Here is a 20,442-nt window from a genome sequence, read left to right as displayed (position 1 = left end):
GGTGTTTTAAGGAGTTTCATAATGCCTAGGGGATTAAACCGTTAATTAACAGTTGCTCAAAATAAACAAACTGGACCATCAAATGAGAAAAAATGAAGAAGACGAGCCGGGTAAGGTAAATTCACAATTTGTGAAATGCACAACCTAGACCATCAAATATGACAAGACCGATCCGAGCAGCTAAGGCAAAATGGATTGAAAAAATGCTTGAATCAATGCTAAGCGAAAATAAAGAACAAAGAAATATGTGGTTAGACTACTGGTGAAAATGAGAATAGCAACGATTCAAAATCGAAAGTGAAAAGAAATGAAATATGTGACAACTACAACGAGTGAAAAACAAAAGTGAAGAACAAAGAATATGCGGTTAAAAGATAATCGACCACGAGAATCACGACGAGTCAAAAACGGAAGTGAAGAGCAAAGAAATACACGATTAGAAGATATGCTGCAACGGCAATCACAACGAATGAAAAACCAAAGGGGCACCTTATCAGTTAAAACTAAAGAATAATTTGACAATTATGCTAATGCTTAATTAGAGAATAAATATATACAATCCTGCCGCGAAAGTGAAGAGCAACGAAAGATACGTTTACAAGACATGCGATAACGAAGATCTGAATAAATCAAAAACAAAAGTTAAGAACAATAAAATATGCGGTTAGAAGTTATGTAGCAACAACAATCATAACGAATAAAAAACCAGTGACACCTCATGATTTAAGAACTAAAGAAAACAAACAACAAAATCACGAAGAACAATAGGGAAATCTTTTTGCAAGACAGTGGAGATATACATTAAAGAAAACAAGACAGTACAGTAAAGTATACAAGACAGTAAAGAAAAGTGTGATGATTATGCTAATGTGCACTTAAAGAATTAAATATATACAAGTGTGCTTCGTGCCGAGTGCCAGGCCCCAATTTTTAGACTTTTTAGACCCCGATGAAGCTGTCGAAGAACGCCTTGTACTTCCTTTAAATTTGAGATCTCTCGTAACTTAATTCGATCTTTTGGAAGAAATATTGCGAGAAAAAAATAACTATGCCGAAGGCTAAATAAAAATGCAAGAAATTGAGTAAATTGTGTGCAAATTATGTTCTTGTCTTTATAAGGCGCCGGGGGCCTCGGCCCTACTTCTCTTAGTTTCTGCTTGTTTTGAGTTTGATTGGGTGTTCATTGTAATTTCTTCTGGTTTTTGGGTGTCATTTATTTATTGATGGCGATTTATTGATAGAGGACAATTTCTGATAATTTTACGCTTAAAATACCATCTGACTTCATTTTTGCTCATCTTTGGTTTAACGTAGCTTTTTAATTTCCTTTGAAAAATTTATTTTGTGGAAAAAGTTTTTTTTTTTAATAGCCGGTTGCTTTACGATAGGGGCGGGGCATACGGTTTTTCGGAAATATTTTAAATCCTTTTCTAAAGATATATTTTCGACGATACCTCCGATCTTAACAGAGGGTATGATTTAAATTAGCGTAAAATACTTATGTGGAATCCGCGTAAAAGTTGAAATTTTTTCCATTATATAATGTAGTCTACCTTATTTCTCTTAATTTTAGTTTATTATTGGAATGCAAAGCATGAAAGAAGCAGAAGCTTCTTAATTTAAAGCTGTATGAGCTCTATATATTTAGATTAGCAAGATTTTTGGAAGATTTTCGGAAGTAGATTTTCGGAGAGTGCTCGGTTAGCTTAAGTTAGCTTTTAAGTGAGACAAACTGTCTGAAAATATTCAAAATTGAAAAAAAATAAGCATGATCAGACACAACAAAGAACCTTAGTTATAGAAACGACAGAATACTGAAATGAATCAAGATAAAATCTTCAAACTTTTACCTGCCCTTCCGTAATAAAAATTTAAGTGAGGGCCATGAACTAAACTAGGTTAGACGAGGACATTCGAAGGCAGGTCTAGGTTCTTGGCAAATATTTTTCGGATTTTCTTAACCCAGAGAAAATTGAATAATCAAGAAAATCGAAATTTCGATCTCTCAAACCTGATCAATCTTTTGGAAGAAATATTGCGACAAAAACAACTATCCCAAAGGCTACACGAAAATGCAAGAAATTGAGGAAATTATGTGCAAATTATGTTCTTTTCTTTATAAGCCACCTCAAGTCAGTCCTAGTCAAGTCAAGTCAGTCCTACTTCTCTTAGGTTTTGCTTGTTTTGAGTTTGATTGGGTATTAATTGTAATTTCTTCTCGTTTTTGGGTGTCATTTATTTATTGATGGTGAGATATGGTAGTTTTAAGCTTAAAATACCATCTGACTTTATTCCTGCTCATCTTTGGTTTAACGTAGCCTTTTACTTTTCTTTGTAAATTTTATTTTGTAGAAAAGTGTTATTTACTTTTTTTTTGAGGAGCCGGCTGCTTTTCGGTAAGGGCGAGGCTTACGATTTTCTGGGAATTTTGTAATTCCTTTTCTCAAGATATATTTTTGACGATATCTCCGATCTTATCTTAACAGAGTGTAAGATTGAAATCAGCGTAAAATACTTGTATGGAATCAGCGTAAAAATTGACATTTTTTTCCAGTATGTAATGTAGTCTCTTAAGTCCTTATTTCTCTTAAGTATATTTAATTATTTAAATAAACTTAAATTTATTTAATATCTCTCAAGTTTATTTCTCTTAAGTAAATTTCTCTTACTTCTCTTAAGTGTATTTCTCTTAAGTAGATTTCTCTTATTTCTCTTATGTTTATTCAATTATTTAAATAAGGTTAAGTTTATTTAATATCTCTTAAGCGTAATTCTCTTAAGTAAATTTCTCTTATTCCTCTTAACTTTATTTAATTAATTAAATAAACTTAAGTTTATTTAATATCTCTTAAGTTTACTTCTCTTAAGTAAATTACTCTTATTTCTCTTAAATTTAGTTTATTATTGGAAGGCAAAGGATGAAAAAAGCTGAAGTTTCATAATTTGAAGCTGTTTGAGCTCTAATTATTTAGATTAGCAAGATTTTTGGAAACCGCCTTGGAGAGGGCTGGGTTAGCTTGATTTAGCTTGTAAGTGAGACAGAGCGTATGAAAATTTTTAAAATTGAAAAAAATAGGCACGATTGGGCACAACAAAGAACCTTAGATATAGAAACGTCAGAACACTGAGTTGAATCAAGGCCAAATCTTCAAACGTTTACCTGCCCTTCTGCAATAAAATTTAAGGACGGGCCCTGAACTAAACTAGGGTAAGCGTGGATATGCCAAGGCAGGTCCAGGTTCCTGGCAAATATTTTTCGGATTTTCTTAACCTAATGAAAGTTGAATATTCAAGAAAATCGAAACTTTCCTTCAAGGTGAAAAGATACATTATAAAATCAGTTGAAAAAGATTTTGTTCTAATCGTTTTTCCGATCAATCCAGAAATCCCCCCTTCCGTGGGGGGACATTTCCTATAAATTCAAACATGCAGAAAATTTTCCTCTAAAAATTCCCCGGAATCTCTCCACAGGCGAAAGTGAATAGGCAAAGACAAAGTAAGACAAATAAAAGAATTTCGTAGAGAAATTCTGTCAAATCTCCCCAGCGTAAAATTTCCCCTGGAAAGTTCAACCCAGAAATTTCCGTCCGCACTGAAAATATTCCACATGTAAACCCATCCCAAGCACAAAATACCCCTCCCTCCAAAAAATATCTGCATACTTCCCAATAACGAATATTATGCGCAAACAATGGGCAAATTTATAACTTAGACATATTCCCAGAGGCTGGGGAAGGGGCATGTTATCTCCAAATGCATACTTTTTCGGACTTTTCAACTATGCTAAACAATATGGATATCTCAAAATTCTGATCAGACGATTTTGGGAAAAAAGAGGTGTGGGAGGGGAATTAGATGCCTCCAATCTTATTGGTCACTTAAAAAGGGAACTAGAACTTTTAATTACCGTTTAAATGAGCCCTCTCCTGATATCCTAGGAACAATGGTTCTATACGATCACCCCTGGGGGAAAAAAGAAACAAAACAAATAAACACGCATTCGTGACCTTTCTTCTGACAAAAAATATAAAATTCCACATTCTTGTCGATAGGAGTTTGATACCTCTACAGTAGGGTTCTCTGATACGCTGAATCTAATGTTGTGATTTTCATTAAGATTCCTTGACCTTTAGGGGATGTTTCCTCCCCTTTTCATAATCAGGCAAATTTTCTCAGGCTCTTAGGCTTTTATGGCTAACACTAAATTTAATCAATCTCTTAAATTTGGAATCTGAATATTAAGCCAATTCTTTTGATATATTTATTGATATTGAAATTCCGTTATTTAGAGTTTCGGTTACTATTGAGCCGTGTCGCTCCTTACTTATAGTTCGTTCCCACGAACTGTTTGCTACAGTAGCGTTTATTTCTCAAACCTTTACGCTGCGACAAAAGTATCTAAAAGTACATATTAGAGGTACAAGGGACAAATCCACGGTGATGCCCCCCCCCCACATCCCTCCGAAGTTCAGAATTGTGGAGTCAGAAGAATTAAGTATTTTTATTTTATTTTATTTTTTTGCTTGAGAGTATCAATGGATCTACTTTCTATACAGGGATATATCATACCATCTACGGTATATATATATATATATATATATATATATATATATATATATATATATATATATATATATATATATATATATATATATATATATATATATATATATATATATATATATATATATATATATATATATATATATATATATATATATATATATATATATATATATATATATATATATATATATATATTCAAAGGGCATCGGGATTAACAACTCATATCTTGACTTCAGATACCTTTGGGCCCGAAATTACCAAGCTGCTACCATGAGTTTTGAACCAAGGGAGTACTGACCTGGCTACTATGGTCCTGATTTTAATGACAGCTAATTTTTAACAGTTATGTCCTAATATAAGGCCTTATTTCTTTGCAGAGCATGCTTCCTCAGTCCAAAAAACACTGCTATTAACGGAAGGAACCTATTTAAGTTGTTTACGGCATAGACACATTCTTCCTCCTGTAGCTGTATGCCTAGAAACTGCAAGGCAGCCTGTCGTTATTTATTCTTACCCTGAGAAAGGGAACCTCAAAAGGTACTTATGTATGCATCTTTCTTTCCATGTATTTAGTTCTTTTTTTTGCTTACCATGCCCTTCGAAATAAACCTTAATAAACCTTCGAAATAAATATTTTGAAATGTATATTTTGAAAACAAGCAATCAGCAATATTTGAAAAGCATTCCATTAATGATATCTCTGTGTTAACTATTAAACACAATTGAACAATAAACTCAAACACGGTTGAATATTAAACATAACACAACATAAGACACAGGACTATAAACATAAGAATATTAAACACAAACAGGGTTAGATATACAATTATTGGGATGTATACCAAAATCTCTTAGGCTCCCTTGTTGGTGTTTTCTACCCCTTCGACGTGTAATTAGTGAAATTAGATAATTAGTGTAATTAATGAAAAGACTTTTTGAAGGGTACCTGCCCCTACAGCCACCAATCAAAATAAGCCACCTAAATAAGTTTTCTTGGGTAAAAGAAAATATTACAACTTAAAACGAACACAAATTGTCTATTAGAGTTTAAGCAATTACTTGAACAATACAAGTGGGGCTTTAAAGGGATGAAGGTCCCCCACTAGTCAAAGCAATTATTCCTCACTTTAGTTATCAATATAGCTCTTTATTTGAACCAAAAAACAAAGTTTCTGGTCAAATTTGGTCGTTTTTATTTAATTTTTTATGTAAACATAGTTGTTGAACATGGCATTATTTTAGCCAGTTTTAGTTTCTTGGTTTTTTAAGCAGATTTGTATTCGGCTGATTTGTTATTTAGTGGTTATTGTTGTAAAATACAATAAGATTGGTTTGCAACAAAACTACATATAGAATGAACCTTCAGTATTAAACTAGAGACTTATTGCACTACAGACTTTTTAGTCAACAAATAGTTTACTCGAAAGTAGAAAGGCCTCATGAGCTCCGAACAGCACCACGTGGTTTATGGTTTTCTCAGTGAGAATGAAAAAACAGGAATTTTCTCACTTGAAAAAACATGAATTTTCTCACTTTGATGGATGTTTTCTTGGACGGTTATGTGTGTTGGTCAATTTATTTGATGTTTTTCATGGATGTCAACAGTAATTCATGTCTTTTTTATGGTTTTTGTCAGTGAGAATGAAAAAAGAGGAACTTTCTCACATTTATGGATGTTAACAGCAATTTATGTCTGTTTTATGGTTTGTTGTCAGTGAAAATGGAAAAACATGAATTTTCTCACATTGATGGTTGTTTCATGGACGGTTATGTGTGTTGGTCAATTTATTTGATGTTTTTTATGGATGTCAACAGCAATTCATGTCTGTTTTATGGTTTTTGTCAGTGAGAATGAAAAAACAGGAACTTTCTCACTTTGATGGATGTTTTATGGTTCATTGTCAGTGAGAATGGAAAAACAGGAATTTTCTCACTTTGATGGACGTTTCAAGGTCGATTTATTTGCTGTTGTTTGTCCAGGTGTAATGACATTGGGGTGATTTACATAATCCATGGGGGAATTATTGGTTCACGAAGGGGGAATTAAGAAACAAACATGGCTTCTTTGATCTTTTGGCGAACCTAACCAGAGAAATTGATTTACATAATCGCTAGGGGAATGTATTGATTCACGAAGGGGGAATTAAGAAACATTATTGGTTCTTTGATCTTTAGGCTAACCTAACCTGAGAAATTGATTTACATAATCTGCGGGGGAATTATTGGTTCACGAAAGGGGAATTAAGAAACATTATGGCTTCTTTAATCTTAGGTCTGAGGGATAAACGTTCTTTAAGTCAGAGAGAAAAATTAATATTCTATTTTTAAATAGGGCTTCATTGATCTTTAGTGTCAGGAATTAGAAATGACATCACTTGTTATCTTGGAATTATGCGGGAGTCTAAAGAGATAGAAATTCTATTTTTAAATACGGCTTCACTGAGCTTTAAGTCGGTGAGATAAATTGATATTCTAATGAAGCCTTAATAGTGTAGCTAGGAACATTTATGAGATGAAGAGATTAACCTAGGAAAGGGTTTCCTAGAAATTTGAAATGTGACAGCGCAGGGATGCCAAAAACAAAAGGAACACGCAGAAATTACTTTTAGGGGATTATTTGGGTGAAACGGTTTTAAACATTTTAGGGAATTATTTCGGCGAAACAGTTAGAGACATTTTAAAAGATGATTTTAGAAAAGGTTTTCGAAGAGCTTTTGAGTGTGGTCGTTATAGTAAACAAGTTCTATTTAAACAGTGTCGTGAGGTCCTCTACCCCAACCCCAAAGGGCCCCGATCACCCTACCCCGACCCAAAGGGCTCCGGTCCCTAAAGGTCCCCCGGGCTCTCAAAGGACCACCCCCCTCCCCCGTTCCACCATTTTTTTAAAATAATTTTGGAATTTTTTAACATGGCATTTTTTTAACTTTTTTACGTATCTTAAAATGGCATAAAATATGCTTACGGCTCTGACAATCGTACTCTGTGCTTGTTCATAGACAAGAGATGGCTTTCCCACTGGTACTCTGTGTGTAAGTTTATGTGTGTGTGTAAGTTTTTGTGTTTGTGCAAGTTTTTGTGTGTGTGCAAGTTTTTGTGTGTGTGTGTGTGTGTAAGTTTGTGTGTGTGTAAGTTTTTGTGTGTGTGTAAGTTTTTGTGGGTGTTTGTAAGTTTTTGTGTGTGTGTGTAAGTTTTTGTGTGTGTGTTAGTTTTTGTGTGTGTGTGTGTAAGTTTTTTTGTGTGTGTGTAAGTTTTTGTGTGTGTGTAAGTTTTTGTGTGTGTGTAAGTTTTTGTGTGTGTAAGTTTTTTTTTGTGTGTGTGTGTAAGTTTTTGTGTGTGTGTAAGTTTTTGTGTGTGTGTGTAAGTTTTGTGTGTGTGTGTGTGTGTAAGATTTTGTGTGTGTGTGTTTATTTTTTGTGTTTGTGTGTGTGTGTAAGTTTTTGTGTGTATGTAACTTTTTGTGTATGTGTGTAAGTTTTTGTGTGTGTGTAAGTTTGTGTGTGTTTGTAAGTTTTTTTTTGTGTGTGTTTATTTTTTTGTGTGTGTTTAAGTTTTTTTGTGTGTGTGTTATTTTTTTTGTGTTTGTGTTATTATTTGTGTGTTTTTAATTGTTTGTGCGTGTATAGGTTTTTGTGTGTGTGTGAGTTTCTGTATGTGTGTAAGTTTTTGTGTATGTGTGTAAGTTTTTTTTCTGCGTAAGTTTTTTTTGTGTGTGTGTAAGTTTTTGTGTGTGTGTAAGTTTTGTGTGTGTGTAAGTTTTTTTGTGCGTGTAAGTTTTTGTGTGTAAGTTTTTTTGTTTGTGTAAGTTTTTTTGTGTGTGTAAGTTTTTGTTTGTGTGTGAGTTTTTGTGTGAGTGTGTGTGTGTGTGTGTGTGTGTGTGTGTGTGTGTGTGTGTGTGTGTGTGTGTGTGTGTGTGTGTGTGTGTGTGTGTGTGTGTGTGTGTGTGTGTGTGTGTGTGTGTGTGTGTGTGTGTGTGTGTGTGTGTGTGTGTGTGTGTGTGTGTGTGTGTGTGTGTGTGTGTGTGTGTGTGTGTGTGTGTGTGTGTGTGTGTGTGTGTGTGTGTGTGTGTGTGTGTGTGTGTGTGTGTGTGTGTGTGTGTGTGTGTGTGTGTGTGTGTGTGTGTGTGTGTGTGTGTGTGTGTGTGTGTGTGTGTGTGTGTGTGTGTGTGTGTGTGTGTGTGTGTGTGTGTGTGTGTGTGTGTGTGTGTGTGTGTGTGTGTGTGTGTGTGTGTGTGTGTGTGTGTGTGTGTGTGTGTGTGTGTGTGTGTGTGTGTGTGTGTGTGTGTGTGTGTGTGTGTGTGTGTGTGTGTGTGTGTGTGTGTGTGTGTGTGTGTGTGTGTGTGTGTGTGTGTGTGTGTGTGTGTGTGTGTGTGTGTGTGTGTGTGTGTGTGTGTGTGTGTGTGTGTGTGTGTGTGTGTGTGTGTGTGTGTGTGTGTGTGTGTGTGTGTGTGTGTGTGTGTGTGTGTGTAAGTTTTTGTGTGTTTAGTTTTTATGTGTGTGTAATTTTTTGTGTTTGTGTGTGTAATTTTTTTTGTGTGTGTTTGTAAGTTTTTGTGGGTGTGTTTAAGTTTTTTTGTGTGTGTGTAAGTTTTTTTGTGTGTATGTTAGTTTTTGTGTGTGTGTTAGTTTTATATGTGTGTGTGTGTGTAAGTTTTTTGTGTGTGTGATTGTAAGTTTTTTTGTGTTTGTTTTAGTTTTTGTGTGTGTGTAATTTTGTGTGTGTGTGTAAGTTTTTTTGTGTGTTTGTTTGTCATTGTGTATGTGTAAGTTTTTTCGTTTGTTTTAGTTTTTTTGTGTGTGTAAGTTTTTTTGCGTGTTTAAGTTTTTTTGTGTGTGCAAGTTTTTGTGTGTGTGTTAGTTTTTTGTGTGTGTGTTAGTTTTTGTGTGTTTAAGTTTTTGTGTGTGTTTATCTTTTTGTGCGTGTGTGTGTAAGTTTTTGTGTGTGTGTGTGTAAGTTTTTATTTGTGTGTAAGTTTTTTTGTCTTTTTGTTAGTTCTTGTTCGTTTTTATTTTTTTGTGTTTGTCTAAGTTTTTTTGTGCGTTTCAGTTTTTTTGTGTTTTTGTGTTTTTGTGTTTTTTTAATTATTTTTTTTTGTGTAAGATTTTGTGTGTGTTTAAGTTTTTTTTGTGTTTGTAATTTTGTATTTTTTTAATTTTTTGTGTTTGTTTATTTTTTTTTGTGTGTGTGTAAGTTTTTGTTTGTGTCTAAGTTTTTGTGTGTGTGTATGTGTGTGTGTATGTTTTTTTGTGTGTGTAAGTTTTTTTGTGTGTTTAAGTTTTTTGTTTGTGTTTAAGTTTTTGTATGTGTGTAAGTTTTTGTGTGTGTGTGTAAGTTTTTGTGTGTGTTTGTAAGTTTTTGTGTGTGTGTAAGTTTTTGTGTGTGTAAGTTTTTGTGATTGTGCAAGTTTTTGTGTGTGTGTAATTTTTTGTGTGTGTGTGTGTAAGTTTTTGTGTGTGTAAGTTTTTGTGTTTGTGTAACTTTTTGTGTGTGTGTAAGTTTTTGTGTGTGTGTAAGTTTTTTTTGTGTGTAAGTTTTTGTGTGTGTTTGTAAGTTTTTATGTGTGTGTAAGTTTTTGTGTGTGTGTAAGTTTTTGTGTGTGTGTAAGTTTTTATGTGTGTGTAAGTTTTTTGTGTGTGTCTAAGTTTTTGTGTGTGTGTAAGTTTGTGTGTGGTTGTAAGTTTTTGTGTGTGTGTGTAAGTTTTGTTTGTGTGCGTATAAGTTTTTTTGTGTGTGTGTGTGTAAGTTTTTGTGTGTGTGTAAGTTTTTGTGTGTGTAATTTTTTTTTTGTGTGTAAGATTTTGTGTGTGATTGTGATTATTTTCTATGAAGATAAAAAGTTTCACTTTAATTCTAAATTTTCTTAAATTCAGTTCCGACTTTTCTCAAAGAGATGAAAAAATTTTAAGTTCTGTTCAAAATATTTTCCCGGAAGAAGAAAAGTCCCAAGAAGTAAAAAATTTAAAGTTCACTTCTAAATTTTTCCGTAGAAGATAGGAAAAGTTATACTATGATTCTGATTATTTTCCATGAAGATAAAAAGGTTCACTTTAATTCTAAATTTTCTTAAATTCAATTCCGACCTTTCTCAAAGAGATGAAAAAATTTAGTTCTGTTCCAAATATTTTCCCGGAAGAAGAAAAGTTCAACTTCGATTCTGAATTTTATCAATGAAAATGAAATAAGTTATTGATCAATTTTATTTTCCTAAAATAATATAAAATTTTCCACTACAATTTAGATCTTTCTCAGAGAGATGAAAAAATTTAAAATACTGTTCCAAATTTTTCATAGAAGATAGAAAAGTTCAAGTTCTCTTCTGAATTTTAGCAAAGAACATAATTCAATTCTAATTTATCAAGAGAAAATAAAAAGCTTCCACTTCAGTTTTAAGTTCACAAAGACATGAAAAATTTAAATATCACTTCTAAATTTTTTCGTAGAAGATAGGAAAAGTTATACTATGATTGTGATTATTTTCCATGAAGATAAAAAGTTTCACTTTAATTCTAAATTTTCTTAAATTCAATTCCGACCTTTCTCAAAGAGATGAAAAAATTTAAAAGTTATGTTCCAAATATTTTCCCGGAAGAAGAAAAGTTCAACTTCGATTCTGAATTTTCTCAATGAAAATGAAATAAGTTATTGATCAATTCTATTTTCCCAAAATAATATAAAAAGTTTCCACTTCAGTTCAGATTTTTCTCAAAGAGATGAAAAAATTTAAAATACTGTTCCAAATTTTCATAGAAGATAGAAAAGTTCAAGTTCTCTTCTGAATTTTACTAAATAACATAATACAATTCTAATTTCTCCAGAGAAAATAAAAAAGCTTCCACAGATTATTTTCCATGAAGATAAAAAGTTTCACTTTAATTCTAAATTTTCTTAAATTCAGTTCCGGCTTTTCTCAAAGAGATGAAAAAATTTAAAGTTCTGTTCAAAATTTTTTCCCGGAAGAAGAAAATTTCAACTTCGATTCTGAATTTTCTTAATGAAATTGAAATAAGTTATTGATCAATTCTATTTTTCCAAATAATATAAAAAGTTTCCACTTCAGTTCAGATTTTTCTCAAAGAGATGAAAAAATTTAAAATACTGTTCCAAATATTTCTTAGAAGATAGAAAAGTTCAAGTTTTCTTCTGAATTTTACCAAAGAACACAATTTAATTCTAATTTCACCAGAGAAAATAAAAAGCTTCTACTTCAGTTTTAAGTTCACCAAGACATAAAAAATTTGAAGTTCAATTCTAAATTTTTCCGTAGAAGATAGGAAAAGTTATACCATGATTGTGATTATTTTCTATGAAGATAAAAAGTTTCACTTTAATTCTAAATTTTCTTAAATTCAGTTCCGACCATTTTCAAAGAGATGAAAAAATTTAAAGCTCTGTTCCAAATATTTTCCCATAAGAAGAAAAGTTAAATTTCGATTCTGAATTTTCTTAATGAAAATGAAATAAGTTATTGATCAATTCTATTTCCTCAAATAACATAAAAATTTGCCACTTCAGTTCAAATTTTTCTCAAAGAGATGAAAAATTTAAAATACTTCCAGATTTTTCATAAAAGATAAAAAAGTTCAAGTTCTCTTCTGAATTTTACCAACGAACACAATTCAATTCTAATTTCTCCAGAGAAAATGAAAAGCTTCCACTTCAGTTTTAAGTTCACCAAGACATAAAAAATTTAAAGTTCTGTTCTAAATTTTTCCGTAGAAGATAGGAAAAGTTATACTATGATTGTGATTATTTTCCATGAAGATAAAAAGTTTCACTTTAATTCTAAATTTTCTTAAATTCAGTTCTTACTTTTCACATAGAGATGAAAAAAATTTAAAGTTCTGTTCCAAATTTTTCATAGAAGATTGGAAAAGTTATACTTTGATCGTGAATATTCAAGTTCTCTTCTGAATTTTACCAAAGAACACAATTCAATTCTAATTTCTACAGAGAAAATAAAAAGCTTACACTTCAGTTTTAAGTTCACCATGACATAAAAAATTTAAAGTTCAGTTCTAAATTTTTACATAGAAGATAGGAAAAGTTATACTATGATTGTGATTATTTCCTATGAAGATTAAAAGTTTCACTTCAATTTTAAATTTTATCAAAGAAGTGAAGAAAAGTTCAACTTCAATTCTGAATTTTCTCAATGAAAATGGAACAAGTTATTGATCATTTCTATTTCCCAAAATAAAATAAAAATTTTCCACTTCAGTTCAGATTTTTCTCAAACAGATGAAAAAATTTAAAATACTGTTCCAAATTTTCCATAGAAGATAGAAAAGTTCAAGTTCTCTTCTGAATTTTACCAAAGAACATAATTCAATTCTAATTTCTCCAGAGAAAATAAAAAGCTTACACATCAGTTTTAAGTTCACCAAGAAATAAAAAATTTAAAGTTCAGTTATAAATTTTTCCATAGAAGATAGGAAAAGTTATACTATGATTGTGATTATTTTACATGAAGATAAAAAGTTTCATTTTAATTCTAAATTTTCTTAAATTCAATTCCGACCTTTCTCAAAGAGATGAATAAATTTAAAGTTCTCTTCCAAATATTTTCCCGGAAAAGAAAAGTTCAACTTCGATTCTGAATTTTCTCAATGAAAATGAAATAAGTTATTGATCAATTCTATTTTCCTAAAATAATATAAAATTTTCCACTTCAATTCAGATCTTTCTCAAAGAGATGACAAAATTTAAAATATTGTTCCAAATTTTTCATAGAAGATAGAAAAAGTTATACTTTGATTGTGAATATTCTTCATGAAGATATGGAGAAAAAAAAGTTAGCTCAATTCTGAAATTTACCAATGAAAATGAAAAAGCTTCCATTTCAGTTCATAATTTCTCAAAGACATAAAAATTTAAAGTTCAATTCTAAATTTTTCCATAGAAGATAGGAATGGCTATACTATGATTGTGATTATTTACCATGAAGATAAAAAGTTTCACTCTATTTCTATTTTTTCGTAAATTCAGTTCATTCATCTAACCACCAAAAAAATAGGTTAGGTTAGGTATAAATAAATATTAATAAATAATTAGAAACATTTCTCCATGTTTAAGTTAGGCTAGGTTAGGTTAGCTTATCATGAGCGCTCATGATAAGTTAACCTAACCTAGCCTAACTTAAACATGGAGAAATGTTTCTAATTATTTATTAATATTTATTTATACCTAACCTAACCTAATCTATTTTTTTGGTGGTTAGATGAATGAACTGAATTTAAGAAAAATTAGAAATAGAGTGAAACTTTTTATCTTCATGGTAAATAATCACAATCATAGTATAGCCATTCCTATCTTCTATGAAAAAATTTAGAATTGAACTTTAAATTTTTATGTCTTTGAGAAATTATGAACTGAAATGGAATCTTTTTCATTTTCATTGGTAAATTTCAGAATTGAGCTAATTTTTTTTTCTCCTCTCTAAGAAAATTCAGAAGAGAACTTGTACATTTTGCACTTCTTCAAGAAAACTTAGAATTAAAGTGGAACTCCATATCTTCATGAAGAATATTCACAATCAAAGTATAGCTTTTTCTATCTTCTATGAAAAATTTGGAACAATATTTTAAATTTTGTCATCTCTTTGAGAAAAATCTGAATTGAAGTAGAAAATTTTATATTATTTTAGGAAAATAGAATTGATCAATAACTTATTTCATTTTCATTGAGAAAATTCAGAATCGAAGTTGAACTTTTCTTTTCCGGGAAAATATTTGGAAGAGAACTTTAAATTTTGTCATCTCTTTGAGAAAAGTCGGAATTGAATTTAAGAAAATTTAGAATTAAAATGAAACTTTTTATCTTCATGGAAAATAATCACAATCATAGTATAACTTTTCCTATCTTCTATGGAAAAATTTGGAACTAAACTTTAAATTTTTTTTGTCTTGGTGAACTTAAAACTGATGTGGAAGCTTTTTATTTTCTCTGGAGAAATTAGAATTGAATTATGTTCTTTGGTAAAATTCAGAAGAGAAAGTGAACTTTTCTATCTTCTATGGAAAATTTGGAACAGTATTAAAATTTTTTCATCTGTTTAAGAAAAATCTGAACTGAAGTGGAAAATTTTTATATTATTTTGCGAAATAGAAATCATCAATAACTTGTTTCATTTTCTTTGAGAAAATTCAGAATTGAAGTTGAACTTTTCTTCACTTCTTTGAGAAAATTTAAAATTGAAGTGAAACTTTTAATCTTCATAGGAAATAATCACAGTCATAGTATAACTTTTCCTATCTTCTATGTAAAAATTTAGAACTGAACTTTAAATTTTTTATGTCATGGTGAACTTAAAACTGAAGTGGAAGCTTTTTATTTTCTCTGGAGAAATTAGAATTGAATTGTGTTCTTTTGTAAAATTCAGAAAAGAAATGTAATATTCACGATCAAAGTATAACTTTTCCAATCTTCTATTAAAAATTTTGAACAGAACTTTAAATTTTTTTTCATCTTTATGTGAAAAGTTGGAACTGAATTTAAGAAAATTTATAATTAAAGTGAAACTTTTTATCTTCATGGAAAATAATCAAAATCATAGTATAATTTTCCTATCTTCTACGGAAAAATTTTGAACAGAACTTTAAATTTTTTATGTCTTGGTGAACTTAAAACTGAAGTGGAAGCTTTTTATTTTCTCTTGAGAAATTAGAATTGAATTGTGTTCGTTGGTAAAATTCAGAAGAGAACTTGAACTTTTCTATCTTTTATGAAAAATCTGGAAGTATTTTAAATTTTTCATCTCTTTGAGAAAAATCTGAACTGAAGCGACAAATTTTTATGTTATTTTAGGAAATAGAATTGATCAATAACTTATTTCATTTTCATTAATAAAATTCAGAATCGAAATTGAACTTTTCTTCTTCCGGGACAATATTTGGAACAGAACTTTAAATTTTTTCATCTCTTTGAAAAAGGTCGGCATTGAATTTAAGAAAATTTTGAATTAAAGTGAAACTTTTTATCTTCATAGAAAATAATCACAATCATTGTATAACTTTTCCTATCTTCTACGGAAAAATTTAGAATTGAACTTTAAATTTTTTATGTCTTGGTGAACTTAAAACTGAAGTGGAAGCTTTTTATTTTCTCTGGTGAAATTAGAATTGAATTGTGTTCTCTGGTAAAATTCAGAAGAGAACTTGAACTTTTCTATCTTCTAAGAAATATTTGGAACAGTATTTTAAATTTTTTCATCTCTTTGAGAAAAATCTGAACTGAAGTGGAAACTTTTTATATTATTTGGAAAAATAGAATTGATCAATAACTTATTTCAATTTCATTAAGAAAATTCAGAATCGAAGTTGAAATTTTCTTCTTCCGGGAAAATATTTTGAACAGAACTTTAAATTTTTTCATCTCTTTGAGAAAAGCCGGAACTGAATTTAAGAAAATTTAGAATTAAAGTGAAACTTTTTATCTTCATGGAAAATAATCTGTGGAAGCTTTTTTATTTTCTCTGGAGAAATTAGAATTGAATTATGTTGTTTGGTAAAATTCAGAAGAGAACTTGAACTTTTCTATCTTCTATGAAAATTTGGAACAGTATTTTAAATTTTTTCATCTCTTTGAGAAAAATCTGAACTGAAGTGGAAACTTTTTATATTATTTTAGGGACATAGAATTGATTAATAACTTATTTCATTTTCATTGAGAAAAATTCAGAATCGAAGTTGAACTTTTTTTCTTCTGGGGAAATATTTGGAACATAACTTTTAAATTTTTTCATATCATTGAAAAAGGTCGGAATTGAATTTAAGAATATTTAGAATTAAAGTGAAACCTCTTATATTCATGGAAAATAATCACAATCATAGTATAACTTTTCCTATATTCTATGGAAAAATTTAGAAGTGATATTTAAATTTTTCATATCTTGGTGAACTTAAAACTGAAGTGGAAGCTTTTTATTTTCTCTGGAGAAATTAGAATTGAATTATGTTCTTTGGTAAAATTCAGAAGAGAACTTGAACTTTTCTATCTTCTAAGAAAAATTTGGAATAGTATTTTAAATTTTTTCATCTCTTTGAGAAAAATCTAAATTGTAGTGGAAAATTTTATATTATTTTAGGAAAATAAAATTGATCAATAACTTATTTCATTTTCATTGATAAAATTCAGAATCGAAGTTGAACGTTTCTTCTTCCGAGAAAATATTTAGAACAGAACTTTAAATTTTTTCATCTCTTTGAGAAAGGTCGGAATTGAATTTAAGAAAATTTAGAATTAAAGTGAAACTTTTTATCTTCATGGAAAATAATCACAATCATAGTATAACTTTTCCTATCTTCTACGGAAAAATTTAGAAGTGAACTTTAAATTTTTTAGGTCTTGGGACTTTTCTTCTTCCGGGAAAATATTTGGAACAGAACTTTAAATTTTTTCATCTCTTTGATAAAAGTCGGAACTGAATTTAAGAAAATTTAGAATTAAAGTGAAACTTTTTATCTTCATAGAAAATAATCACAATCACACACAAGAACTTACACACACACAAAAAATTAAACAAACACAAAAACTTACACACACACAAAAACTTACAAAAACAAACACAAAAAAAATTATACACACACACAAAAAATACACACACACACAAAAAATAAAACACACAAAAAAAATTACACACACAAAAAAAAATAGACAAACACAAAAAAATTACACACACAAAAAAAACTTACACACACAAAAAATGACACACACACAAAAACTTACACACACACAAAAACTTACACACACAAACAAAAACTTACTCACACAAAAAAACTTACACACACACAAAATTTTACACACACTCAAAAAGTTACACAACCACAAAAACTTACACACACAAAAACTTACACACAAACACACACACACAAACTTACACACACACAAAAACTTACACACACAAACAAACTTACACACACAAAAAATAAAAATTAAACACACAATTAAAAACACAAAAACAATTACAAAAGAACAATCAATCTTACACACACACACAAAAAATTAAAACAATAAAAAAAAAAAAACACACAAACAAAAAATAACTCATACAAACAAAATTACACACACAAAAAATTACACACACACACACACACACACAAAAACAAACAAAAACAAAAAAACATACACACACACACACAAAACTTACACACACACAAAAACTTACACACATAAAAAAACTTACACACACAAAAAAAACTTACACACACAAAAAAAATTTACACACACAAAAAAAATTACACACACAAAAAAAATTACACACACAAAAAACTTACACAAACAAAAAAAACTTACACAAACAAAAACTTACACACACACAAAAACTTACACACACACAAAAAAACTAAAAAACAAAAAAAAAATTAAACACACACACAAACAATTACACACACAAAAACAAACAAACACAAAAAAACTTACACACACAAAAAATTACACACACAAAAAAAAACTTACACACACACAAAAACTTGCAGACACAAAAAAAAAAACACACACACAAAAAACAAAACACACACAAAAAATAACACACACACAAAAAATTACACACACACAGAAAATTACACACACACAAAAACAATTACACACATACAAAAACATACACACACACACAAAACTTACACACATACAAAAACTTACACACACACAAAAACTTACACACACAAAAACATACACACACACACACAGAACTTACATACGCACACAAAAACTTACACACACACAAAAACTTACAAACTTACAAAAACTTACACACACAAAAAAAACTTACACACACACAAAAACTTACACACACACAAAAAAACTAACACACATACAAAAACTTACACACACAAAAAACTTACACAAAAAAAAACTTACACACACACAACAAATTAAAAACACACAAAAACTGACACAAATAAAAAAAAAAGTACACAAAAACAAAAAAAAACAAACATACAAAAACTTACACACACACAAAAAAAACTTAAACACACAAAAAAACATACCCACACACAAAAAATTACACACACACAAAAACATTCAAAAACACATAAACTATAAAAAAAAAAAAAAACTTAAGCAAACCAACAAACGTACACACACACACAAAAACTTACACACACACAAAAAAACTTACACATAAACTAAAACACACACACAAAAACTTACACACACACACACAAAAAATTCCGCACACACAAAAACTTACACACACAAAAACTTACACACACACAAAAAAACTTACACACACACAATAACTTACAGACACACAAAAACTTACACAAACACAAAAACTTACACACACACAAAAACTAACACACACACAAAAACTTACAAACACAATAAAACTTACACACACACACAAAAACTTACACACATAAAAAAAAATACACACACACACACAAAAACTTACACACAAAAAAAAAATTACACACACACAAAAACTTACACACACACACACACAAAAACTAATACACCCACACACAAAACTTAAACACGCACACAAAAACTTAAACACACACAAAAACTTACAAACTAACAAAAAATTACACAAACAAAAAAAAAGTTACACAAACACAAAAAATTACACACACACAATAAAACTTAAACACACAAAAAAAATTACACACAAGAAAAATTACACACACAAAAAAAAACTGAAAAAAAAACAAAAACATACACACAGACAAAAAAAATTACACACACAAAAAAAAAACTTACACACACATAAAAAATTACACACACACAAAAACTTAAACAAACACAAAAAAACTTACACACACACACAAAAAAACGTACACACACACACACATAAAAAATTACAAACCCACAAAAACTTACATACACACAAAAAAACTTACACACACACAAAAACTTAAACACACAGACAAAAACTTACAAACACACACAAAAAAAAATTACACACACATACACAAAAATTACACACACATAAAAACTTACACACAAAAATAAACTTACACACACACACACACACACACATACACACACACACAAACTTACAAAAAAACACACACACACAAAAACTTACACACACAAAAAAACTTACACACACACAAAAACTTACACACGAAAACTTACACGCACACAAAAACTTACACACACAAAAAACTTAAACACACACAAAAAATTACACACACACAAAAAAAAAACTTACACAGACAAAAAAAAACTTACACACATACACAAAAACTTAAACACATACAGAAACTCACACACACAAAAAAAACTTACACACACACACAAAAACTTACACACACACACAAAATCTTACACACACACACAAAAACTTACAGACACACAAAAAAACTTACACACACACAAAAAAACTAACACACACATAAAAAAACTTACACACACACACAAACTTACACGCACACAAAAACTTACACACATACACAAAAAGTTACATACACACAAAAACTTACACACCCACACACACAAAAACTTACACACACACACACAAAAACTTACACACACACACACAAAAACTTACACACACACACACAAAAACTTACACACACATAAAAACTAACACAAACAAAAAACTTACACACACACAAAAACTTACACACACACAAAAAATTACACACACACAAAAACTTACACACACACAAAAACTTACACACACACACAAACTTACACACACACAAAACTTACACACACACACAAAAACTTACACACACACAAAAAAACTTACACACACAAAAAAACTTACACACACACACACACAAAATTACACACACACACACAAAAACTGACACATACAAACACTTCCACACACACAAAAACTTACACACACACATAAACTTACACACAGAGTACCAGTGGGACAGCCATGTCTTGTCTATGAACAAGCACAGAGTACGATTGGTAGAGCCG

At 30.1% G+C, this 20,442-nt stretch overlaps 1 protein-coding gene across 1 annotated transcript in view; it reads left to right on the top strand.

The window, feature by feature from the left end:
- LOC148941205 (inactive tyrosine-protein kinase RYK-like) overlaps positions 1 to 20,442 on the top strand; it is a 155,626-nt gene that overhangs the window by 92,174 nt on the left and 43,010 nt on the right. Inside the window, exon 8 of the mRNA XM_089103993.1 lies at positions 4,944 to 5,103. Within this exon, the coding sequence (XP_088960119.1) occupies positions 4,944 to 5,103 (160 nt within the window). The remainder of the gene's footprint in view (positions 1 to 4,943; positions 5,104 to 20,442) is intronic.

This window comes from Artemia sp. Qi Xiang Cuo, chromosome 18 (genome assembly GCF_049724085.1).
Source record: "Artemia sp. Qi Xiang Cuo chromosome 18, ASM4972408v1, whole genome shotgun sequence".
Classification (NCBI taxonomy): Eukaryota; Metazoa; Arthropoda; class Branchiopoda; order Anostraca; family Artemiidae; genus Artemia; species Artemia sp. Qi Xiang Cuo.
Note: the sequence above shows the minus strand (reverse complement) of the source record. Positions and strands in the feature narration are given on the sequence as shown.